The sequence below is a fragment of the Salvelinus namaycush genome, chromosome 33 (assembly GCF_016432855.1).
Source record: "Salvelinus namaycush isolate Seneca chromosome 33, SaNama_1.0, whole genome shotgun sequence".
In the NCBI taxonomy this organism is placed as follows: Eukaryota; Metazoa; Chordata; class Actinopteri; order Salmoniformes; family Salmonidae; genus Salvelinus; species Salvelinus namaycush.
In genome coordinates this window covers 17,074,955-17,102,125 of record NC_052339.1, presented here as the reverse complement: position 1 = coordinate 17,102,125, position 27,171 = coordinate 17,074,955, and the positions used below count along the sequence as shown (strand labels likewise).

The 27,171-nt window shown below is 43.1% G+C and overlaps 1 protein-coding gene across 1 annotated transcript in view; it reads right to left on the bottom strand.

The window, feature by feature from the left end:
* Positions 1-27,171, bottom strand: part of LOC120028131 (guanine nucleotide exchange factor VAV3) — a 134,652-nt gene that overhangs the window by 22,316 nt on the left and 85,165 nt on the right. Inside the window, exons 11-20 of the mRNA XM_038973325.1 lie at positions 27,074-27,142; positions 22,479-22,565; positions 22,298-22,383; positions 21,757-21,889; positions 19,978-20,087; positions 14,342-14,443; positions 12,777-12,868; positions 7,334-7,356; positions 5,885-5,918; positions 2,026-2,156 (exon numbers count right to left, since the gene is read on the bottom strand). Coding sequence (XP_038829253.1) covers positions 2,026-2,156; positions 5,885-5,918; positions 7,334-7,356; positions 12,777-12,868; positions 14,342-14,443; positions 19,978-20,087; positions 21,757-21,889; positions 22,298-22,383; positions 22,479-22,565; positions 27,074-27,142 — 867 coding nt within the window. The remainder of the gene's footprint in view (positions 1-2,025; positions 2,157-5,884; positions 5,919-7,333; positions 7,357-12,776; positions 12,869-14,341; positions 14,444-19,977; positions 20,088-21,756; positions 21,890-22,297; positions 22,384-22,478; positions 22,566-27,073; positions 27,143-27,171) is intronic.

Below are 27,171 nucleotides of genomic sequence, written 5' to 3'. Positions count from 1 at the left end.
AGTGTCTCTGACTCCACTGGGTCTGACTGAGAGAGACAGGAAGGAAGTGGGAGAGAGGTGAAACTGGACGGTGTGAGAAAAAGGGGAGGGCTGGGAAGGGAGAGGGAGAGGGAGAGAGAGAGAGAGAGAGAGAGAGAGAGAGAGAGAGAGAGAGAGAGAGAGAGAGAGAGAGAGAGAGAGAGAGAGAGAGAGAGAGAGAGAGAGAGAGAGAGAGAGAGAGAAGAGAAGAGAGCTTCTATATCTAGGCCCACGTGGATTCAGGCAGAGCCAGAGCAGACAGCAGAAATAGCAAATAGCCTTCCTCCCTGCTGCTGCTGTTGTAACGCCATCCATCCATCCATCCATTCAGCCAGCCAGCCAGCCAGCCAGCCAGCCAGCCAGCCAGCCAGCCAGCCAGCCAGCCAGCCAGCCAGCTAGCCCAAAACACACAAACAAAGAGCTGGAGGTGTCTGAATGGGCGTGTGCCTCTGTGTGGTTTGGAAAGGCACAAACACACACATTGGCAGGGTAAACTGTACACAAAGACGGTGATGCCCACACCCTCATCTGGCGTGCTCCTGAAGGCCTGTTATTGTTCTCCCAGATTAAAGTCACATTATGGAAGAATGTGTGTGTTTGTGGGTGTGTGCATGCGTGCGTGTGCGTACGTGTGTTATAAGACTTCCCCCACACGACAACATGGTGAAATGTTCAGTGTTGTCTGGGTGTAGTTTCAGTATGTACCCCCCATGTTTACGTCAGCTCCTCAGTGTTGCTGTAAAAATGGCACGCTGAAACCTACAGTTTCAACAATTTTCTAAGCAGTGGATTAGCCACTCCCTGTGCAGTTACCCATAGCAGTGTGTGACAGACAGACAATGCAGCTAGAAATGCACTGGAGTCACACTGGAGTCACACAGGAGTCACACTGGAGTCACACTGGAGTCCCACAGTGCAGAGGCACAGTCAGATTAGAATAAGCTGCCAAACAAAACAGACCAGTCTATGAAAATCAATTAGAGCCATGTTGATTACTGAATATTGTGAGAATTAAACAGACATGTTCAACAGAAAGAAGACTTAGAAAATAACACTTGTTTTCCTTCCACAATGCTCATTTAGTTCTTGTCCCAGTCTAATAGTTTTTTTTTTTTTTTTTTTTTTTTTTTTTGGGGGGTGGATCAGCTTAATATTGCGGAAAGAATGTTGCTTCCAATGTAATTGTCTGCATCATTTCCAATCCCCCATATTTTTTTGGGTAAATATATATATCCATTCACGTATGCATACATATACACATATATACATACACATACCTACATAGACATACATACTTTTTTTAAAGAGTATACCTTTATTATTATTCCCCGCAAACCCTACCACCGATCCCCCAATTGGAGTAAACTGATAAACATTTCTGTTTTTACCTTCAATTTATACATCTTATACACATTTTACAGACACAGTCTACTTTATAATAGTTCTCTCTTGTTTGTTCTTAGTCCTTCCTCTATTTCTGTTGTCCATCCAGTTTGATTTCCACTTGTAACTGTGCTATTTCACAATAGCTCCGCACCTATACACATTTCACAGATCCCGTATGCCCTACATTGTTTATCTTGTTATTAGTCCCACCCTTCAGCTCCACTCAACCTTTCCCATCTATCTTCCAACATCATCCATTTCGGATTTTTATTTGCCATATATTTTTCAACTGTGCTGTGATGCTTCACAAAAGATTTGAATCTTCCTATTCTCATAATAGGTGTGTCTTTCAATAGGTGTACCTGTACAGTGCTGATACACAACAACATTATGTCACTGGTCAGGGCAGGGCTTAATGTTTCAGTTTACACAATGGTGCATATGATTCACTGATTGAACAAACCAATTCATTTAGTTTCATCTGAAATAGTTTGTTAAAACATGGTTTGATCAAGAGGGGTGAGGTAACATGTAATGGTGGAGAGAAGGGACACTTCACCTGCCACACACAGAGACACACACACACGCACATAAACTCACACACACCGATGTCTCTCTCACCTGCCACCAGGAGCTGTGTAGATCGGCACAGACCAGCTCGATGATGTCACCTTGCTGGATGTTGAGGGGCGGGCCACATATGGGACTTGGCACGCCAAAATAGTTCCTGGTCACCAACATCTTAGGTAACCCTGAGAGAGTAAACACAACCACAATATCAGTGTGTTCATATTCATCTATATGGGTGCGTGTGCAGATCTGAAAGCAAAACAATGAACCTTTGCCACCCTCCCACTTGTCACCATACCAACCATCCATATACGACCAAGCAATCAAAAGCTATGAAACAATAGCTTTATCCTTGGTCTCGGTAACATCGCATGTGCTATTGTCCAATTTTCCAGTCATCAAACATTTTTGTTATCCAAAGGTACAACAAAAGCCAGGTAGAATCCAACGGAGTAGACTAAAAGGAATATAACCATATTCTTGGCAATATCTGTTCAATTGTGTTTGTATCTAAGGAGATTCAGTTCAAACAAGAACAGTGTGTTTACAATCCACCACACACTGTTGTGTTTCTCACTCCATGGTGATGAAGAAAGCTCAGACTCTTATAAAGAGACTAGAAACAGAACAGGACTAGAAACAGAACAGGATGGGGGAGAATAGATTAAGGATGGTCGACAAGAGAGGGATGCAGATGTATTTTAAAGTACCTGTGTTCCTAGGGAAGTCAGGGTTTGGACGGGGGGGGGGGGGGGGGTCCTGTGATAGTAACACTTCCTAAACCTCTAATCCTTATGGCCTAAGATGGAGATGGTCTGGACAGAAGCTCTCCTGTGAGCTGAGAGGGTGCTTAAATACTACAGAAGCTAGCAGGACTGAAGATGGGGCTCTCACGGTCACTTCTGCACACACACACACGCACAAAAGCGCGCACACACACACACAAAGGCATGCACACACGCACACACAAGACAAAGGATATCTTCCATTAAGCACGACAATGCCTTTCTCTCCCCACAGCTGCTCATGACGAGAACTGAGGGAATAGTAACCCGTGCAGTAAGTCCACAGACACCAGGGAGAGAGAGAGAGAGATAGAGATATAGAAAGAAAGAGAGAGGGAGGGAGAGAAAGAGCGAGAGAGAGATCAAAAAGAGAGTGTAAGAGATTGAAAGAATCTCTAAAAAGTTTCTAAAGCCAAGCAGTGGAGTTTGAGAACGACAAAAGAGAGAGGTTGATTATCCTTCATCTCATAGGAATTAATCATTTGGGGGAGGGTGAGCACATATTTCTGGAAAGATAAAGCATTTTGTGAGAATGAATAGTTGTGAATGGGCTGTGTGAAGGGGCCAAAGGGAGAGTCTGGGGGAGAGACAAAGCGAGACTGAAGGAGTGACTGAGAAAGAGACTGAGGGAGAGAGAAAGACTGAGGGAGAGACTGAGAGAAAGACAGAGAGAGACTGAGAGAGAGACTGAGAGAGAGACTGAGAGAGAGACTGAGAGAGAGACTGAAAGTGAGACAGAGAGAGAATGAGAGAAAGACTGAGGGAGAGACTAAGGGAGAGACAGGGAGAGACAGAGAGAGACTGAGAGAAAGACTGGGGGAGAGACTGAGGGAGAGACTGAGAGAGACTGAGAGAGAGACTGAGAGAGAGACTGAAAGTGAGACAGAGAGAGAATGAGAGAAAGACTGAGGGAGAGACTAAGGGAGAGACAGAGAGAGACTGAGAGAGAGACTGAGAGAAAGACAGAGAGAGACTGAGAGAAAGACTGAGGGAGAGACTGAGAGAAAGACAGAGAGAGGCTGAGAGAGAGACTGAGAGAGAGACTGAAAGTGAGACAGAGAGAGAATGAGAGAAAGACTGAGGGAGAGACTAAGGGAGAGACAGGGAGAGACAGAGAGAGACTGAGAGAAAGACTGGGGGAGAGACTGAGGGAGAGACTGAGAGAGAGACAGAGAGAGACAGAGAGAGACAGAGAGAGACTGAGGGAGAGAATAAGAGAAAGACTGGGGGGGAGACTGACATAGAGACTGAGAGAGAGACTGAGAGAGAGAATGAGAGAGACTGGGGGAGAGACTGAGAGAGAGACTGAGGGAGAGACTGAGAGAGAGACTGAGGGAGAGACTGAGGGAGAGACTGAGGGAGAGACTGAGAGAGAGACTGAGAGAGAGACTGAGAGAGAGACTGAGAGAGAAACTGAGGGAGAGACTGAGAGAGAGACTGAGAGAGAGACTGAGGGAGAGACTGAGAGAGACTGAGAGAGAGACTGAGAGAGAGACTGAGGGAGAGACTGAGAGAGAGACTGAGAGAGAGACTGAGGGAGAGACTGAGGGAGAGACTGAGAGAGAGACTGAGAGAGAGACTGAGAGAGAGACTGAGAGAGAAACTGAGGGAGAGACTGAGAGAGAGACTGAGAGAGAGACTGAGAGAGACTGAGAGAGAGACTGAGAGAGAGACTGAGAGAGAGACTGAGAGAGAGACTGAGAGAGAGACTGAGAGAGAGACTGAGAGAGAGACTGAGAGAGAGACTGAGGGAGAGACTGAGAGAGAGACTGAGAGAGAGACTGAGAGAGAGACTGAGGGAGAGACTGAGAGAGAGACTAAGGGAGAGACTGAGGGAGAGACTGAGAGAGAGACTAAGGGAGAGACAGCCTCCCAGCAGAGTAGCTGTGCTTTAGTACCAGTACAGAGGCAGAACTGAACTGAGGTCATTTCACACTGAGCAACTTAATGAATCAACAGACCCCAATATACCCAGGGTGACCCCCATGTCTTCATGTACGTTGCAACACTATGCCGTGGATGTCATCCTGATGGAGTGTGTGTGAATGTGTGTGTGTGCGTGTGTGCGCACCCGTGCACGCGCGGTTCTCTTAACTCTAAATATTCATGATCCCATTATAGAAGATAACGAGGGGAGACACACACGCACACACACCTGTCGTTCCATCGTAGCCATAATCTCTCTCTCATATCATAATGTTTCATCAAGTTAAGCATGCAGACATACAGTATAACTGTACTCTAGTTCCACCTCCTGTTATCAGATGGGAGATAACCTTCTTCAAATATGTGTGTTTGGGTTCAGACCTGTTTCTTAGACCTGTTTACTGGGGAACAACCACTAACTGGTTATTTCCTGGTTGTCCTAGAGTAGCACTCCTAACCTGGCCTATTTCACCCTGACACACTAGTACACATTCCCCACTCTACTGTAGACAACGGGGTGAGACTGAGGGGGGACTTAACTTGCTTTCTGTTCTGTTTTCCTCTCTGTATCTGATTACAGCGAAAAGTCTATTGAGTCAGGGGTAACGTGTGTTAGCTTGCCCTAACAGGCACAGACACTAGTACGTGAGAATATCAGTGAGGAGAACCGAGTCTCAGAGCATGAAATGCATTTCCAACAACACAAGGACAAACCCCGTGTTAGCTCACCTTTGAGCAGACAGAACTATGCGAGTGCGGACAATTATGAAACGATAAGGGCCCAAGCAATCAAGTGCCTATTGATTTCACTGCATGGTGGGTCAATAAGGATTTTCCACAGTATAACAGGCAATTTATGCCCTCCTCCTCATGTAGCTGTGTGTCTATGATTTGAGAGTTTGCTATATGTCATGGTCCATTCCAACAGAGGAGGAAGGAGGGTAAAATTAAAAGAGAGAGAGATAGAGAGAACAAAAGAGCCAGCGAGAGAGAGAGAAGAGATAGAGAGGGGAAGAGAGTGAGAGAGAGATAGGGGAGAGAGTGTGAAAGAGAGAGAGAGAGAGAGAGAGAGGGAGAGAGAGAGACAGAGAGAGAGAAATAGAAAAAGAGTGAGAGAGCGAGGAGGGGGGGATTATGTGACTGATGTGAGTGTGTAGGAGATGACTGTTATTACCATGTTGTATTCAGAATGCACTAACCTGGATCTGAGCGCCGTCCTTGCACTGATTTTTCCTGCAATGGAAAAAAACAGACACCATGATTAACTACTGTAACACACACACACACACACACACACACACACACACACACACACACACACACACACACACACACACACACACACACACTGAAAGTTCACTCTCACTCCACTATGAAACACAGGTTTGCTCAGAAAGAGGTTGAGATGTAAACCTAATGTTTCCTCTCCCTAACCTACTACCTGCATACTGTACATCCCGAACATACATACATACATCAATTGTATATGTTCATTGTGACACGCACACAGTGACATGTATTCCAATGTAATAAAGCTGACCAGATACTGTAGCAAGCAAACCTGCCATGATGAGAAAATGGGGCCTGCCTCCAGTTGGAACTCATATATACATATATTATGTGATAACTTCAATTCATATACGGTAATTTTCCAGGCCCACACAAACCTCCCCCACTGCTGTAGGGTAAACGGGTTAAAGAAGTCTTACTCTGTAGGGTTGCATTGCATCACCAGTAAATGCATTTCTATCCAGCGTTGCATGCTAAATAACTGATTTATCTTGTTGCAGTGAGATGAATATAGAGGGACTGGTTGGGTAATGCTATGAATATGCCTGCTCTGCTCTGCAAACACACAATGAATATTTCATCCAATGCTATCTCTGCAAACAGACATAGCATGCATTGAGCCAATATGCATTTTTACACATAATGCATTATAACCTCCATCATAATTTATAACCTCTATCACAAGTTATAACCTCCATCCTAATTTATAACCTCCATCACCAGTTCTAAACTCCTTCACCAGTTATAACCTCCAACATTAGTTATAACTTCCACCATTAGTTATAACCTCCATCATAATTTATAACCTCCATCACCAGTTATAACCTCCTTCACCAGTTATAACCTCCAACATTAGTTATAACTTCCAACATTAGTTATAACCTCCATCATAATTTATAACCTCCATCACCAGTTATAACCTCCATCACCAGTTATAACCTTCATCACCAGTTATAACCTCCATCACCAGTTATAACCTCCAACATTAGTTATAACCTCCATCATAATTTATAACCTCCATCACCAGTTTTAACCTTCAGAATCACAGAACCGCAATCTATCTTAGCCACCTTCAAAAAAACATTCAGAATAGTTGCCAAAGTTGATACATTTCGTATCATGCATTTTCAATGAAACACATGGGGGTTGCACTTATATGCTAAGACCTGGCCTTCACAACTCTCCAATCATCTACAGAAGAAAAGTATTCACTATCTATCGGCTCACGCTAAAATAAGTAAAGTCAATTGGAGTTTCTTCGGCAATATCCACAGAGAGGGGAACGTCTTCAAAGGGTAAGAACAGAACAGAGCAGAACTTTGGAAAGGGAAAGGAGATAGAAACACACACTGTCTTACCTGAGTTCTGAAGGAGCCCGGATCTGAAAGGAGTTTGAAAACAGGCATGGTGAGTGGGTTACAAGGAGAACGCATAACAGCCACACACACACTCACGATCACACGCACAAACTGTTACCCAACACACACACACACACACTCTCTCACACACACACACAGTGTTCCAGCGCTGCAGAAGAACTCTCTCACACACACACAGTGTTCCAGCGCTGCAGAAGCACTCTCTCATTAGTGAAGCAGAAAGCAACTCGCGGTACTGTCTACTCTTCTTCCTCATTGGTTTGTTGTGCTGAAGGTACCTGACAGGAGTAAAGAGTCTGGAGTAAACCACTTCAGGGGGCAGGGCTGACGACTGTTCTGCTCTGAGAGTTTGTTCTCTGTTTGTTCATTGGCTCTCCTGGGACGGGCTACACCCCATCAACAAGCACACACACCCCCCCCCCCCCCCCCCCCCCCCTCCCTCCTCCCGCTCCCTCTACAGCAGACAGCCAGGCAGCTCTGGATCGAACTTTGACCTGTTACACAAAGTAACGCTGAACAGGGCTGATAACGAAGAGCAGAGGGAGAGAGAGCCAACTGGGACCTGAGGTAAACAAGCCTCACCTGCAGAACACCCTGGAGACAGAGTACTGTAAACACATACCTCCTGCAGAACTGCAGGCATAACGCTGTATTCCAAGGCACAGCATTCATTGTTGTAATGCACATTCCTGATTGTCCATGGATGTTGTGATTGTGTTCTGTTTTCCTGTCAATAACTGCTATGTGTTGATGAGGTTACTATATCTATTGCTACTCAGCCAACATCAGCCATGCGTTAATAACTGCTTAACAAGCAAGTTGGTAGTGAAAGCATAGTTGCAACATAACATACTGCAACCAAGTGCATTCTACTTTCTAACACTGTAAAAGGGACTAACGTTTATCTCCACATGGGAGACAATTGGGATTTTCTCCAGCCCCCCCGTGGCATGACAGTAATCTATTCAGGGAAGCTAGTGACCAGGTGTAGCTGGTGACTGTGTTATTGCACTGCTGACCTGATTGCTTGTGAGTGATGCCAACACCAACAGGAGCAGGCACCTTGCTGCAATCTGCACACACACACACACACACACACACACACACACACACACACACACACACACACACACACACACACACACACACACAGGCCACTGACACACTCACTGCAAGTCAGGGGAAGTCTGCAGGACCTGTTTGTCATGAGGAATGTCATGAGTCTACTCTAATCACTCATGTTCTGTTCCCATTGCATGTGTGTGTGTGTGTGTGTGTGTGTGTGTGTGTGTGTGTGTGTGTGTGTGTGTGTGTGTGTGTGTGTGTGTGTGTGTGTGTGTGTGTGTGTGTGTGTGTGTGTGTGTGTGTGTGTGTGTGTGTGTGTGCAGTGAACAGTTTAAAGGCATGTACAGTGAGTGAGCACAGTGAACAGTTTAAAGGTATGTACAGTGAGTGAGCACAGTGAACAGTTTAAAGGTATGTACAGTGAGTGAGAATAGTGAACAGTTTAAAGGTATGTATAGTGAGTGAGCACAGTGAGCAGTTTAAAGGTATGTACAGTGAGTGAGCACAGTGAGCAGTTTAAAGGTATGTACAGTGAGTGAGCACAGTGATGTTATTTGATTGGAGTTATATAAGTGTTCAGGTTTCATACTCTGACCAATCCCCATACACAGTGACTATGAGCTTTTCCTTATTCTAGGTTAATTATCGGCAGATTTTCAATTTACTTTCAGGTATACACATTAACATGAAATATACATTTTAAGAGTATATATACACAAGTATGTGGACACCCCTTCAAATTAGTGGATACGGCTATTTCAGCCATAACCGTTGCTGACATGTGTATAACATTGAGCGTGCAGCCATGCAATCTCCATAGACAAACATTGGCAGTAGAATGCACAATACTGAAGAGCTCAGTGACATAGGATGCCACCTTTTCAACAAGCCAGTTTGTCAAATTTCTGACCTGCTAAAGCTGCCCCAGGCAACTGTAAGTGCTGTTGTTGTGAAGTGGAAACGTCTAGGAGCAACAACGGCTCAGCCGCGAAGTGGTAGGCCACACAAGCTCACAGAACAGGACTGCTGGGTCTGTCCTCGGTTGCAACACTCACTACCGAGTTCCAAACTGCCTCTGGAAGCAACGTCAGCACAATAACTGTTTGATGGGAGCTTCATGAAATGGGTTTCCATGGCGGAACAGCCACACACAAGCCTAAGATCATCATGCATAATGCCAAGCGTCAGCTGGAGTGGTGTAAAGCTCGCCACCATTGGACTATGGAGCAGTGGAACCGCGTTCTCTGGAGTGATGAATCACGCTTCACCATCTGGCAGTCCGACGGACGAATCTGGGTTTGGCGGATGCCAGGAGAACGCTATCTGCCCCAATGCATAGTGCCAACTGTAAAGTTTGGTGGAGTAGGAATAATGGTCTGGGGCTGTTTTTCATGGTCGGGCCCTTAGTTCCAGTGAAGGGAAATCTTAATGCTACAGCATACAAAGATATTCTAGACAAGTCTGTGCTTCCAACTTTGTGGCAACAGTTTTGGGAAGGCCCTTTCCTGTTTCTGCATGACAATGCCCCTGTGCACAAAGCGAGGTCCATACAGAAAAAGTTTGTCGAGATCGGTGCGGAAGAACATGACTGGCCTGCACAGAGCCCTCAACTCCATCAAACACATTTGGGATGAATTGGAACATTGACTGCGAGCCAGGCCTAATCGCTCAACATCAGTCCCCGAACCTCACTTAGCTCGTGGCTGAATGGAAGCAAGTCCCTGCAGCAATGTTCCAACATCTAGCGGAAAGCCTTCACAGTAGAGTGGATGCTGTTATAGCAGCAAAGGGGGGACCAACTCCATATTACAGTTTTTAACAACAGCTAGGAACAATTTCTCAATACTTAGGTCACTTTTTCAAAACTCTGCACACAGTGAACACAACAGCAGTCTATGTGGGCTAAACTGGATAATGTTTCATTGCTTTGGCACGAAATGCATTCAATGACTACATCTTTCAAATTTCATGAATTCTTTTCTCACTCAGACACAACCACCACCAAAACTCTATGTACCTACAGGCCAATTTGCACATGTTTACATACTCTTTTCAAAACTGTTGAACTTAAGTTCAAAACCTAACATAACACAAAATTGAATAAGACAGCAATTTGCTACATTTCTACAGTAATATCGTATTGAAATATATTCCAAATCTAAAAAATGAAATACTATCAAAACAATTAGACCAACCACAGCTGATTCACATTGCATCTGAAAACCTACCCAGGTGTTAGTCTTTCAATTTCATTACCATCTATACAAAAGGGGACATTTTAGGAATAATGCTGTACTGTAATGTAAACATGGACCCAGCCAGAGATAGAGAAGTGGCTGACAGAGGAAGAAGACTGGCTGGGAGAGGGAGAGGGAGAGGAGTACGTATGCGTGGTGGAAGAAGACTGAGAGGAAGATCAAGAGCTGTCGTCTCAGATGAGATTAGGGCTACTATAATTGACAATGTAATAAATCATGGTCTATCAATGAAAGAGGCTGGTCTGAGAGTGCAGCCAAATCTGCAACGCTCAACAGTGGAATCTATTCTGAGAAATTTCCGGCAAAACAACAGGTAAGATGTGCATTCTGCAAGGGCATCTGACTGAACTGCACATTACAGAAGTAAATTGAGCATTGCCTCCAAACCTACTTGTGTGTAATTGTATTTGTATTTCTGCTTAGGACCCAACGGTTACCTCCCACAGGCAGGAGGTAGGATTTTCACTGCTGTGCAGGAAACTGCAATCGTTGATATGGTCATCAGAAACAATGGCATAAAACTCACAGAGATTCGGGACAGAGTGTTGGCAGACAACATTACATTTGGAAATATTCACAATGTAAGCATAACAACTATTTCTAGAGTCCTGAAACAACATCAAGTCAGGATGAAGCAGTTGTACACTGTCCCCTTTGAGAGGAACTCTGAACGATTCAAGCAACTCAGGAACCAATATGTCTCGGTAAGATGACTATAAAATACAGAACTGATTTTGAACAAAACCAAACAGGGCAGAGGCACACCATGGCATGTTTTTAGGTATAATGTAAACTACCGTAATAGCCTAACTCTTATGTTGCCTTGTGGATTTATTTTAGAGAATCATTGAGATTGAAGCCAGGCAAACACCCCACATATTCATCTTTGTGGATAAGGCTGGTTTCAACCTGGCCAAAACACGGCGGCGAGGAAGGAATGTGATTGGGAAAAGAGCCACAGTGGATGTCCCGGGCCAGAGGGGTGCCAACTTCACAATGTGTACAGCAATATCCTCTGATGGATTGCTGTTACAAAAACCGCTAATTGGGTCATACAACACAGAGGGTCTCATTTCATTCCTGGATGACCTCTACGGAAGGGTTGTGCCAGGTGAGGAAAGGGTTGCAGTGAGGCAAAATCGGCCAACGTTTGTAATTGTATGGGACAATGTGGCATTTCACCACTCCCGTGCAGTCACAGAGTGGTTTGCAGCCCATCCCAGGATGGTGTCACTTTTCCTCCCACCTTACTTTCCACTCCTCAACCCCATAGAGGAATTCTTTTCCTCATGGAGGTGAAAGGTTTATGACCACCATCCACATGATCAAATGTCCCTCCTTGACACAATGAATGCTGGATGCCTGGACATATCTGCAGAAGATTTCCAGGGATGGACCAGGCATGCCAAAATATTATTTCCTAAGTGTATTGCCCAAGATGACATAAGATGAAATGTGGATGAGAACCTGTGGCCAAATGCAGAAGACAGGGTTGACTAGCATTGCTACTGTATCTGTATTGGTAGATGGTGTATATACAAGTTCTTGTATTTTGGAATCACTCAATTCCAAAAAATGACATAAAACATATGGAAGCATATTCCAATATGTCTGATTCCTTCCTGTAACATATACTGCAGTGAATTCTAAACAGTAGAGAGGTGTCATTCTTGTTTTGTAAAGAAATTTTACAAAAGAAAACATTGTGTAATGCTACCTGTTGTTAGTGTTTTTAGGTCATTGTTTTATGAGTGACAAAGTGTGCTTGTTGGGTGACAACCTTTGCTAGTGTTATGGAAGAATGAGTTGATTTGAGACATGTATGAAATGTTTTGGTAGTTTTAGTGCATTTTGGATGTGAAATTAAAAGCTGTGCCAAGCCGAAAGTTGGTTAGGAGAACTGTGTGAAGAGTTTTGAAAAAGTGACCTAAGTATTGAGAAATGGGTCATAGAGATTGTAAAAAAAATGTAATGCTCATGATTTTGGAATGAGATGTTTGACAAACAGCTGTCCACATACTATCGGTCATATAGTGTATGTACTGTACTACTTGTACTGTACTGCTTTCTCGAGTCTGTGTTTTGAGGGGGGTTCTCACCTGTTTTTCCACAGCTGCCAAACCTCCCCAGACATTCCTTATGGGCTCCAACACCACACTTGGAGCACAGGTACCCCTGGTTAAAGATACCCCTGGAAGAGAGAAGAGAGGGACAACCAGTGTTACTCAGTGTGGTATGTGTGTGTGTGTTTGTGTGTGTGTTTTTAACTATACTTGTGGGACATTTTGTTGGTCCCCACAAGGTCAAATGCTATTTCCAGGGGGTTTAGGGTTAAGGTTAGAATTTGTGTTAGGGTTAGAATTAGTTTTAGGGTTAGGAGCTAGGGTTAGGGTTAAGGTTAGATTTTTGGTTTAGAGTTAGGGTTAGGGATAAGGTTAGGGTTAGGGTAAGAGTACGGATTAGGGTTAAGGTTAGGGGTTAAGGAAAATAGGATTTTGAATGGGACTGAATTGTATGCCCCCACAAGGTTAGCTGCGCAAGACTGTGTGTGTGTGTGTGTGTGTGTGTGTGTGTGTGTGTGTGTGTGTGTGTGTGTGTGTGTGTGTGTGTGTGTGTGTGTGTGTGTGTGTGTGTGTGTGTGTGTGTGTGTGTGTGTGTGTGTGTAGGATAAAGAGAGGGAGTAAAGAAAGAGGAGGAGGACGAAGATGTGACTTGGTGCCATTCTAACTCCCCTGTCTCGGGTTCAACCATCCGCAATCGCCTCTCCACTCCTCCCTACCTGCGGCGGTATTTTCTTTTACATAACCGCTCCAGAACCTCCTGCTGATTACAATGATGTAAAGCCCAGCAGCCCCAGTGTGACTAACTCGTGAGCCACGCACACACACTAGAATTAGGGTTGAGCCAGGGTGTGGACATCCATGGTAGCTAAGGTATGGGTTAGGGTTGAACCCAGATGTGGACTTGAAGCTGGGGTTAGGGTTAGGGTTGTGGGTGAGGCTAGGGTTAGGGTTGAGCCAGGTTGTGGACATGAAGCTAGGGTTAGGGTTAGGGTTAGGGTCATGGGTTAGGGTCATGGTTACACACAGATGTTGTAAACACACCATACACACAGGTGCACTGCACATGCTCAGTCAGCTCACACTCTTGTTACTCCCCTTCTCGCCTAGTATATTTGTCCTCCTGCATGCTCAAATATATTTTAAATATATTTTCCCCGTCTAACATCCACCCGGAATGGGTAGTTATGGGCCATATAGTGTCACCAGCTGGGTCTTCTTCACAACACTTCACAGACATGAAGTGATCCATATATTTAACTAGGCAAGTGAACAAATTCTTATCTACAATGATGGCCTACCGAGGAATAGGGGGTTCCTTGTTCAGGGGCAGAACGACAGATTTTTACCTTGTCAGCTTGGGGCCAGTAACCTTTAGACCCAAAGCTCTAACCACTAGGCTACCTGCCGGCCCCAACCAATATATACCCATTGGTTGTAGACACAGGTTCAGGGTTGTCAGTCAAAAATCTGTTGCTATCCCCTTGAGCACGGCACTTAACCCTAATTACTCCTGTAAGTCGCTCTGGATAAGAGCGTCTGCTAAATGACTCAAATGTAAAATAACATGTAGTGTGTGCGCGTGTTCGTGTGTGACCCCGTACCTTAGCAGCATGTGGCAGTAGCTACAGGATGTGATTCTGTCGAAGGTGTGCATCTTGAACTCATGGAAGTTACTGGTGCCATTCTCTGGACGTATGTTGGATCTACAAGACATGGGGAAAAAAGGATATGAAGATTAGATAAGACAAGTGCAATCGTACATTGGCAGTTTCACATTGTGACGTTAAGGTAACTGCAGTCAGCTATACTAGTAGCAAATCTCGGTTCCACATTGGAACTTGACTGTAGCTCTACAGTCTACATACAGACTACACAGTACTTTGATACAAGCTCGGCAGTTTCTGTATTACTTACATAAGTCGTTATGTTCACACGTTCCCCATAGTACCACTTGACGTCAGGGGCCTTCACCTAATTTTTGCCAATTATAATAAATAAAAAACCTGGTAGCAACCCGAGACAGACTTCCTGATTCTTCCCACATGAAAAAAATATGACAGTATACTGTAGAATATTACAGTACACAATGTAGTATCCCTCGATCATGTGTAGTACTTAATATAGAATGTTGTAATAGACTGTAGAATACTATAGTAAATACACCAGTAATGTTCGCAAAAACGCTACAGTCCGCAAAAACACTACACTGCTTTTAACTATAGTAAATACCAGACTATTTAATTTGCATATACCTAACCCATTCCCCTCCCCATATCACATTTTGTGCCACCCATAAGTGAAAAACCTACATGCCAAGTATAGACCATATTGTGTTCTCTACAGGTTATAGAAAAGAGCAGAAGTTCTGAACTATCCGTTCAGACACCAGTCCTACCTACAGTGCATTCGGAAAGTATTCAGACCCCTTTCCTTTTTACAAATTGTGTTACGTTGGTGCCATATTGGGGCGGCAGGGTAGCCTAGTGGTTAAAGCGCTGGACTAGTGACCAAAAGGTTGCAAGATCGAATCCCCGAGCTGACAAGGTAAAAATCTGTCGTTCTGCCCCTGAACAAGGCCACTGTTCCTAGGCCGTCATTGAAAATGAGAATTTGTTCTTAACTGACTAGCCTAGTTAAATAAAGTTAAAAATATATATATACATATTCTAAAATGGATAAACAATAATGTCCCTCATCAATCTACACACAATTTATTACGTAAGTATTCAGACCCTTTGCTATGAAACGCGAAATTGAGCTCAGGTGCATCCTGTTTCCATTTTTTAGATGTTTCTACAACTTGATTGGAGTCCAACTGTGGTAAATTCAATTGATTGGACATTATTTGAAAAGGCACACATCTGTCTATATAAGGTCCCACAGATGACAGTGCATGTCAGAGAAAAAACCAAGCCATGAGGTCAAAGGAATATTCCGTAGAGCTGAGGAAGGGTCTGGGGAAGGGTACCAAACAATTTATGTAGTATTGAAGGTCCCCAAGAACACAGTGGCCTCCATCATTCTTAAATGGAAGAAGTGTGGAACCACCAAGACTCTTCCTAGAGCTGGACGCCCGGCCAAACTGAGCAATCGGGGGAGAAGGGCCTTGGTCAGGCAGATGACAGAGCTCCAGAGTTCCTCTGTGGAGATGGGAGAACCCTCCAGAAGGACAACCATCTCTGTAGCACTCTACCAATCAGGCCTTTATGGTAGAGTGGACAGACAGAAGCCACTCCTCAGTAAAAGGAACATGACAGTCCCTACGGTGAAGCATGGTGGTGGCAGCATCATGCTGTGGGGATGTTTTCAGCGGCAGGGACTGGGAGACTAGTCAGGATCGAGGGAAAGACGAACGGAGCAAAGTACAGAGAGATCCTTGATGAAAACCTGCTCCAGAGCTCTCAGGACCTCAGACTGGGGGTGAAGGTTCACCTTCCAACAGGACAATGACCCCAAGCACACAACCAAGACAACGCAGGAGTGGTTTCGGGACAAGTCTCTGAGTGTCCTTGAGTGGCCCAGCCAGGGCCTGGACTTGAACCAGATCGAACATCTCTGGAGAGACCTGAAAATAGCTGTGCAGTGACGCTCCCCATCCAACCTGACAGAGCTTGAGAGGATCTGCAGAGAAGAATGGGAGAAACTCCCCAAAGACAGGTGTGCCAACCTTGTAGTGTCATACCCAAGAAGACTCGAGGCTGCCAAAGGTGCTTCAGCAAAGTACTGAGTAGAGGGTCTGAATACTTGTATAAATGTGATATTTCATTATTTATTTATTTTTTAATTTGCAAACACTTAAAAAAAGTTTTTTGCTTTGTCATTATGGGGTATTGTGTGTAGATTGATGAGCGAAAAAAAAACTATTTAATAGATTTTAGAATAAGGCTGTGAAGTAACAAAATGTGGAAAAAGAGGTCTGAATACTTTCCGAATGCACTGTACCTACAGGTTATGGAAAAGTGCAGAAGCTCTGAACTATCCGTTCAGACACCAGTCCTACCTACCTAAAGGTTATGGAACATTTCCCCAGTAGGTTTCCTGAAAGAAAAAGCCTCCACTTCTATGTCAAAGATAATAAAACTAAAACACTACAGTAAATACGACAGTATACTACAGTCAGCAAAAACATAATTATAATACTTTTCTTTTACTACAATATTCATACTACAGTTAACTGTAAATACTACAGTATACTACAGCTAACACTACAGTGAATACTACAGTTATTTCCGCAAAAACACTACAGTGAATACTATAGTATTTATATCATAGTATACTATAGTATTTTTTCATGTGGGTTAGGTCAAGTAATCCAGAGTTAGTTTGAGTACAGTGCCATTATATTAGCAGTCTAAATGTGTCTCCTCCTCCTCCTCACTGTGTTGAGCTGAACTGAGCTGCAGCGCGTGACAAAACAACAGTACTGGGATCAGTCAACAGTCTCTCCAGGGAGCCAAGTGACTCAGTGATTGTGTGCCAAAGAAACTGAAGGAGCGTCTCTCTCTCGCTCTCTCTGTCTCTTGCTCTCTAACTCTTCTGCCTCTCTCTTTCTGTCTCTCTATTTCTTTCTCTTCAAAGTCTCTCTCTGTCTCTCTCTCCTGTCTCTCTCTCTCCGCTCCAAACTCATTAATTCCACTGAGTTAATCAAGCTCAAGCTTCTCTCAGCATTGCGTCACGCCTTTTAACTTTTTTCTTCCCCTATTTTCTATTTTCTTCTCTGATGCTGTCTTTCTTCTTCTTCCTTCCTTTCCTCCTTTTCTCTTTTTGTTTCTGATATCACCGGCATAGAACAGTCCAAAGTACTATTTAATATAATTGACCCTTCACTAAGCCCTGCTTCAGAATTTTCGGCAACCAATCGCAGCGTATCAATGGATAGCAACTGTCATCGAGTCCAACACCTCGGACATTCTGATCTTTAAATCACATGAAAGCCAGTGAAGGCTATGGCAAAAACTGAGTTTAAATGACTAAATAATTGGAGAGTACTTGCTACTGTGATTCCTGAATCCAAAATGATACTGTTGTTATATTGTTTGCTAGCTCAGCTGGTTAGCTAGCTCTCAGTCTCACCAACATTGCTAACATCAGCTAGCTAGCCACTTAAAATACCTTATTTTCATTTTTTTATTTTTTATGCCCCCCCCACCTTTATTTTAGTCATGCTGAGACCAAGGTCTCTTCTACAGATAAGCCCTGAATTACATAAATTACAGAAAATACACGAATCAATATAAATAAAGAATGAAAGCGGAAAGAAAAACACGATCAAAACAAAAAAAACACACTCATCAGTAATAAGGTCCTCAATCAGCTTTGTGAATTTCCCTAGAGGAACCAGAACATCACATTTAACAACATTTTGAAGATTGTTCTACATATAAGGTGCAAATAAACTATGTAAAAAAAAAAATATGTCAGCTAGCTAATTTAGCAATGTTATGAATAGAGCTCCCATCTGCTGTCGACATCAGGATAGTTATAGCTTTGACTGCATGCTGACAGTGAATTCAGAGCCATTCAGTGGCTAGCTACACTACAAACATCATTTTACCAGGATCCTGTGAAGCAATTGTAATGACAGTCCACCACAACATACCCAAGAGTTTCCTGATTAGCAAGGGGTAGTCAGTCTGTGTTTCATTTCATTGTGTATTACAAACACAGTTTGAGATCATTGTGGGGGGATTTCGAATGTGGTTAAATGGGGAATTGGGCTTCCAGGGAAAATGTTGTCCGAGGTTGGAACAGTAACCAAGGGGGGCGGGTCTTAGCAAACGGTCAATTGTTTCCCCCCCTTTTTTTTCCTATAGCAGGTGTCCCCCACCCCCGTTGTAAACTAATTGTAAATGTCGTTATCAACACCAACAAAGCATCTAATAATCCCAGATCCTCTGATCTCCACTCCTCTCTAAAATAGCTACAGTGTGAAAAGGACCCCTGTCCTCCACTAGATGACCAGATGTGTTTGTGTTTGGCTCAGTGGTATTCATGATGACAGGTGCGTCTTAGATCACATGTGCGAGTGAAGTCCCCAACGAGACTGAGAGAGATGACACAGAGGACTTATGAGGACAATATTCCTATATGGCCAAACGTGCATGTAGTTGAGTCAATGGACTACTTGATAAAACCCATTCTGAGTCAGAGTCACTAATCAGCTTCTCTGTCAGGACATTGTTAGATCTCCAGTCTATTACAGAGTGAATTTAACACACTGGTGTTTATTCAAGCAATTTGATAAAGTAGTTAAACATCCCCTTTATATTTGGCAATATTTGGCACAGTTTTATGTTTTTGTGCAAAGTAATTATAGAACATACAAGAACACACGTTTTATCCATTAATCAAAGTTGGAACGCTTGTGTGTATTTGCAAAGAGGCGCTGTTCTCGTGCAAGCATAATATATAATTGCACCATTCACTGAAAGGAGTTTTGATTGTCTAAGAAAGAATGATATAGGTTTTGTCCAGGCAGTCAGTTCTGGTTGTTGTATCAGTCTGGTGATTTGGAGCAGGTGAGGGGAGGGGAGTCTTTGGTGTCTTTAGTGTTTCAGAGCAGGGTGCCAGGAGAGTTCAGGACTGTGACACTCATTAATCATGATCTGTACTTACCTGAATAACTGGAAGAGTGACATGTCAATACTGTGACACTAAGGCAGTACACACGATAGAGGACACACACAAACACTTTATCTGTCTCTCTCACAGAAACACACACACACACACACACACAAACACACTGCTGCAGGGGGAGTGAGGCAGAGGCATGACATGGGACACAACACACACTGCTGCAGGGGGAGTGAGGCAGAGGCATGACATGGGACAGAACACACACTGCTGCAGGGGGAGTGAGGCAGAGGCATGACATGGGACACAACACACACTGCTGCAGGGGGAGTGAGGCAGAGGCATGACATGGGACAGAACACACACTGCTGCAGGGGGAGTGAGGCAGAGGTATGACATGGGACAGAACACACACTGCTGCAGGGGGAGTGAGGCAGAGGCATGACATGGGACAGAACACACACTGCTGCAGGGGGAGTGAGGCAGAGGCATGACATGGGACAGAACACACACTGCTGCAGGGGGAGTGAGGCAGAGGCATGACATGGGACACAACACACACTGCTGCAGGGGGAGTGAGGCAGAGGCATGACATGGGACAGAACACACACTGCTGCAGGGGGAGTGAGGCAGAGGCATGACATGGGACACAACACACACTCACATGGCCATGCCAAACTGCTCCAGCCATTTCTTCTTCAGCTCCTTGGTTTTGAAGAACAACTCGAAGCCACTCTGCCCCTGGTTGTGTGTCAGGTAGAACCCATAGGACCACTAAAACAGGAGACAAAAAGGGCGATGAGAGAGTGAATTAGAGAGAGACAGAGGGAGGTAGATGAGGGGGTCATAGTGAGGTAGAATGGGGGAGTCATAATAGAAAGAAATAGAGTGGTGTATGCAGAGAGAGAGAGAGAGAGAGAGAGAGAGAGAGAGAGAGAGAGAGAGAGAGAGAGAGAGAGAGAGAGAGAGAGAGAGAGAGAGAGAGAGAGAGAGAGAGAGAGAGAGAGAGAGAGAGAGAGAGAGAGAACACTGTATATAGACATAATATTAGACATAACATGACATTTGAAATGTCTTTATTCTTTTGGAACTTTTGTGAGTTTAATGTTTACTGTAAAACATTTTTATTGTTTATTATCTATTTAATTTGCCTTGACAATGTAAACATATGTGCCCCATGTCAATAAAGCCCTTAAATTGAAATGGAAATTGAGAGAGAGAGAGAGTTCCTGTGAACCAGTGTCCATGCAGCCCCAGATATCAAGGCAGATACGACACTGCAGAACTTAATCACTAAAGATTAGCCACCTTAAAGACAAGCCATTACTCCAGCGTCCCTGATAACAACCTGCTACAACCACCTCTCCTCTCCACAGAGACAAGGCTGTCTTGAAAAAGGTACTCTGACCCAAATTTCAGCACAATAAACAAGTGTATATTCAGAGGTAATGCTGTGTGTTCTGCTAGAGTTATCTTTCCTACAACGAGGGCTCTGTAGTCTGCATGTACCATACTGCTCAGTGCTCAAGGCAGCTGTGCTTATAAAAACAATGAGAACAGCCATTAAAGCCATTAAAGGGACAATCAAACTACAAATGGATGGACAAATTCCAGATTGACCCTTTAAAGTGGTCTTCAGGTTGCAGTGGTTGGGGTAAGCCACCAGCCAATCAGATAAGAGAAAGAGAGCCTCTTGACCAATCATAGGGTGTGTATAGGGGGTAGGTGGGGGGTCGTGTGAGAGGGTGGGGTTTGAAAACAGGTACTGTACACTATAGACCAGCTTTCGTAGGTTCCTAGCCTTATACGACAGACAAGGGGTTGTCTTTCATGTAATAGGAAAGATGCGTGCTGCTTAGATTTTGGCTTGATTATTGTTTGATTTCATAACAAATTAAAGTTTTTATAAAGCTAAATGATTATTATCCCCTGGGAAGCCATTGTGCAATGTATCATTATCCACAACAGTGAATATTATACTTATTATACTGCTGGGTGCTTGTTGCTGTGTGTGTGTGTGTGTGTGTGTGTGTGTGTGTGTGTGTGTGTGTGTGTGTGTGTGTGTGTGTGTGTGTGTGTGTGTGTGTGTGTGTGTGTGTGTGTGTGTGTGCCATCAGGCACAAGGCAACACACCATCTGGGGAAAAGGCAAGCTGTTCTATCCATCAAACCAACACAATATCTGATCATGCTCGTCAATGAATGTGGCAATCTCAATATGTGTCTGATTCGCTTTTAGTGACAAATTTCCTAAAACTTACATTCATAAATAAAAGTTTAGCATGTCCCCTCCTGTACAGTACTGCCTGAGCCTGCAGCAAATTAAGAAATCCCTCAAAGTCAACAATAATTAAAGTGTGAATAATTGAAGGATGATAAAACTATGATTGTTTTTTGTGCACTCTTTCATACACACACGAGCGAACAAACACACGCACGCACACCTTCCTGTTCTCCTTGTCTGATGTGGGGTTGTTGGTGATCTTGAAGTGGTGCAGGTCGATCACTTCCTTCATCTCATAGTTGTCTCCTCTCCTCTTACAGACGATCACAGCAGCATCGAACAGGAAGATGTGCCTGTGGTGTCAGAGGAAAGACACAGAAGGAGAGATAAAAAGAAGGTAAAGGAATGAGAGGTCTGCACACAGAATATTGCTGTTCCCCAGTGCTTTATTCCTGCCCCCAAACGCACAATGTTTCCACTTCACAGAAGTCTTTGTCAGGTGAGATAAAAAGATGACTTTGGTTAGCATGAATACCCTTTTCAGAATGTATTATAAGTGCATTTGTAATGCCTGATTGAGTTATGCATAATGCACTACAATAGCTGCTAATAAACACCTATTACTGGATCCATAAAGCATTACGAGCAAGCAGTAGACGAGGGACTGTAAAAAGACTTGATCTTATCTTGCCACGTTCCAGACAAACATACACACATGCACTCACACAGAAACCCACACACACACCAGACAGACATCTCACCGGTCCTGTTTGGCACGTTTGTCGATTGAGGTAACGCGTACCTCTCCGTCTCCTTTTGGTCTCCCATAGGTACTAAGAGACTGATTCTGAAGGGGGGGGGGGAGGATGAAAGAGAGAAAGAGGTCACACTTAAAACCCAGCTCACTTCACAATAATTTTTGAATCAAGATGAATTGCTTACAAGGTTTTCGATGGATTTCTGATACTGGGCTATGTCTCTCAGAGTCTCGTTGTCTCTCTTCACTTCATTGACGTATTGAGCCAGGTCCTACAGTACCCAACACAACACAGAGAACACAAAACAACAAACATTAAGACTTAACATTCAAGATGGGTGCATTTTGGCATACACCATATGAGACAGGCTCACAACAAATGACTGCTTTCCAATGGTCTTCCATACAGTAGCCTAACTAATAGTCCTGGAAACTAACTCCTGTTTCTTCATTAGTTCTGCATTAGAGTGGAGCAACAGTATCTACAACTTCATGATTAAAATCGTACCACCTGCAATGTCAACATATTCTAGAGGACTTGCTCTCTCTCTCTCTCTCTCTCTCTTTGAGCAGCATGATTAATTGTTTATGCAAGAGTACATTGTGTAAATCTTCCTCTCAACACAGAGTGAGTCTGGTTCAAGTAGCACTGTTTAAAATCTCGTCTATCATAAGGTCTGAGATAATCAGCGCTGAAAAACACTTGGTTGCCGTCGCATCACATGACGCAATGCAGAGAAACACTCCAGGAACATTAACCACATTAGCTCCCCCAATCAATGTCAAGTGGATCATTTAGCCAATTGAAATCATCGCAGACGCCCTCAGAGTAAATGTTCACTTTCATACCCGACGTGACTTGCTTCTAGTACTTTCCTGGTACGTGTCAAACTGTATTCACACACCCACATCATCAACACCCTGTACATCAAGACTAAAGAGACGACTGATTTTTTAAGTGCAGATTTCAGAAGAAAACAATGTCAAGCTGAAAAAAAACACAAATGATGCACAAGAAATCTTTCTGAAAGAGAGATGGGGAGTCACACTTTGTGTAACCGCTGTCAAACTCTTACGCAAAGAGAACAACTTAATAGTATTATGTTGTACCTAATCTTGTCAGAGATATTTCATTGAGATACAGTTGAAGTCGGAAGTTTACATACACCTTAGCCAAATACATTTAAACTCAGTTTTTCACAATTCCTGACATTTAATCCTAGTAAAAATTCCCTGTCTTAGGTCAGTTAGTATCACCACTTCATTTTAAGACTGTGAAATGTCAGAATAATAGTAGAGAGAATGATTTATTTAAGCTTTTAATTCTTTCATCACATTCCCAGTGGGTCAGAAGTTTACATGCACTCAATTAGTATTTGGTAGCATTGCCTTTAAATTGTTTAACTTGGGTCAAACGTTTCGGGTAGCCTTCCACAAGCTTCCCACAATAAGTTGGGGGAATTTTGACCCATTCCTCCTGACAGAGATGGTGTAACTGAGTCAGGTTTGTAAGGCCTCCTTGCTCGTACACACTTTTGTAAGGGTCACTCCAATACCTTGACTTTGTTGTCCTTAAGCCATTTTGCCACAACTTTGGAAGTATGCTTCGAGTCATTGTCCATTTGGAAGACCCATTTGCGACCAAGCTTTAACTTCCTGACTGATGTCTTGAGATGCTGCTTCAATATATCCACATAATTTCCCCTCCTCATGATGCCATTTATTTTGTGAAGTGCACCAGTCCCTCCTGCAGCAAAGCACCCCCACAACATGATGCTACCACACCCGTGCTTCACGGTTGGGATGGTGTTCTTCGGCTTGCAAGCCTCCCCCTTTTTCCTCCAAACATAACGATGGTCATTATAGTTCTATTTTTGTTTCATCAGACCAGAGGATATTTCTCCAAAAAATACAATCTTTGTCCCCATGTGCAGTTGCAAACCGTAACCTGGCTTTTTATTGGCAGTTTTGGAGCAGTAGCTTCTTCCTTGCTGAGCGGACTTTCAGGTTATGTCGATATAGAACTCATTTTACTATGGATATAGATCATTTTGTACCTGTTTCCTCCAGCATCTTCACAAGGTCCTTTGCTGTTGTTCTGGGATTGATTTGACTTTTCACACCAAAGCACATTCATCTCTAGGAGACAGAACGCGTCTCCTTCCTGAGCGGTATGACGGCTGCATGGTCCCATGGTGTTTATACTTGCGTACTATTGTTTGTACAGATGAACGTGGTATCTTCAGGCGTTTGGAAATTGCTCCCAAGGATGAACCAGACTTGTGGAGGTCTACAATCTTTATTTAGATTTTCCCATGATGTCAAGCAAAGAAGCACTGAGTTTGAAGGTAGGCCTTGAAATACATCCACAGGTACACCTCCAATTGACTCAAATTATGTCAATTAGCCTATCAGAAATGTCTAAAGCCATGACATCCTTTTTTGGAATTTTCCAAGCTGTTTAAAGACACAGTCAACTTAGCGTATGTAAACTTCTGACCCACTGGAATTGTGATACAGTGAGTTATAAGTGAAATAATCTGTCTGTAAACAATTTTGGGAAAAATGACTTGTGTCATGCACAAAGTAGATGTCCTAACTATAGTTTGTGTAACAATAAATTTGTGGAGTGGTTGAAAAACAAGTTTTAATGACTCCAACCTAAGTGTATGTACACTTCCGACTTCAACTGTACATGTGTTGGTGGCAGGAGTGTTTTTAGGTTTTTGTGTGTAGGCCTAGAGTAGGTCTGGAGTGGTGCTGAAATAGCTAGCAGGTTGGTAGAGTCGACCAATAATCTGGTCTCAAGGCAGATCTCAGTAGGAGGCATATGTGGACCTTCAGAAAGTATTCGCAACCCTTGACTTTTTCCACATTTTGTTGTGTTAAGGCCTGAATTTAAAATGGATTATATTGATATTTTGTGGCACTGGCCTACACACAATACCACATAATGTCAAAGTGGAATTATGTTTTTAGAAATGTTTACAAATTCATAGAAAATGAAAAGCTGAAATGTCTTGAGTCAATAAGGATTCAACCCCTTTGTTAAGGCAAGCCTAAATAAGTTCAGGAGTAAAAATGTGCTTAACAAGTCACATAATAAGTTACATGGACTCACTCTGTGTGCAGTACAAGTGGTTAACATGATTTTTGAATGACTACTTAATCTCTGTACCCCAGACATACAATTGTCTGTAAGGTCTCTTAGTCAAAACATTTCAAACACAGATTCAACCACAAAGACCAGGGAGGTTTTCCAATGCCTCGCAAAGAAGGGCACCTATTGGTAGATGGGATCAAATTTAAAGAAGCAGACACTGAATATCCCTTTTAGCTCTGAGTATGGTGAAGCTATTAATTACACTTTGGATGGTGTATCAATACACCCAGTCTCTACAAAGATACAGGCATCCATCCTAACTCAGTTGCTAGAGAGGAAGGAAACCGCTCAGGGATTTCATGAGGCCATTGGTGACGTTGAAACAGTTTAATGGCTGTGATAGGATAAAACTAAGGATGGATCAGCAACATTGTAGTTACTCCACAATACTAACCTAAATGACAGAATGAAAAGAAAGAAGCCTGTACAGAATACAAATATTTAAAAACATGCATCCTGTTTTCAATAAGGCACTAAAGTAAAACTGCAAAAAAAGTGGAAAATAAATTAATGTTATGTCCTGAGTACAAAGAGTTATGTTTGGGGCAAATTCAGCACAATACATCTTCATATTTTCAAGAATGTTGGTGGCTGAATTATGTTAAGGGTATGCTTGTCATCGGCAAGGATTAGGGAATGTTTTTAGGATAGAAAGAAATGGAATAGAGTTAAGCACAGGCAAACTGCTAGAGGAAAACTTGGTTCAGTCTGCTTTCAAACAGACAATGAGACAAATTCACCTTTCAGCAGGACAATAACCAAAAATACAAGGCTAAATATACACTGGAGTTGCTTACCAAGATGACATTGAATGTTCCTGAGTGGCCTAGTTACAGTTTTGACTTAAAACGGCTTGAAAAACTAGGGCAAGACTTCAAAATGGCTATCTAACAATGATCAACAACCAACTTGACAGAGCTTGAACAATTTTTTAAAGAATAATGCAAATATTGTACAATCCAGGTGTGCAAAGCCCTTAGAGACTTACCCTGAAAGACTCACAGCTGTAATCACTGCCAAGACAATTCTAACATGTATTGACTCAGGGGTGTGAATACTTACGTAAATGATATATTTCTGAATTTAATTTTCAGTAAATTTACTAAAACTTCTAAAAACATATTTTCACTTTGTCATTATGGGGTATTGTGTGGGGAACATGTTTTTTTTTAAATCCATTTTTAATTCAGGTTTTTAACACAACGAAATGTGGAATAAGTCAAGGAGTATGATTACTGAAGACACTGTATACTGTGTTAGGCTGTGAGGTCTATGTTCAGTTACATTTGTATTACTGTATATATTTAGTTATGTACTAACTAAATATATACAGTAATTAATACATATCTAAATATATACAGTAATTAATACATAAATACATATATACAGTAATTAATACATAAATATGTGTGTGTGTGTGTGTGTGTGCGTGCGTGCGTGCGTGCGTGCGTGCGTGCGTGCGTGCGTGCGTGCGTGCGTGCGTGCGTGCGTGCGTGCGTGTGTGTGTACGTGGTGCATGCGGTTCAGGTGAGGAGAGTCATAAGATCAGACACAGACCTGGCACCCCAATTACTCTTCCATTCCTGATGTGATGCGAGGGCGTCGTATAACACTTACCTTCATGGCATCCAGCGCCAGCCGCAAATTGCTCTTGTCAGCCGCGTCGTGAGTGTGTTTCACTAATTCCTGTAATTGGATCAAAACAAAACACAGTG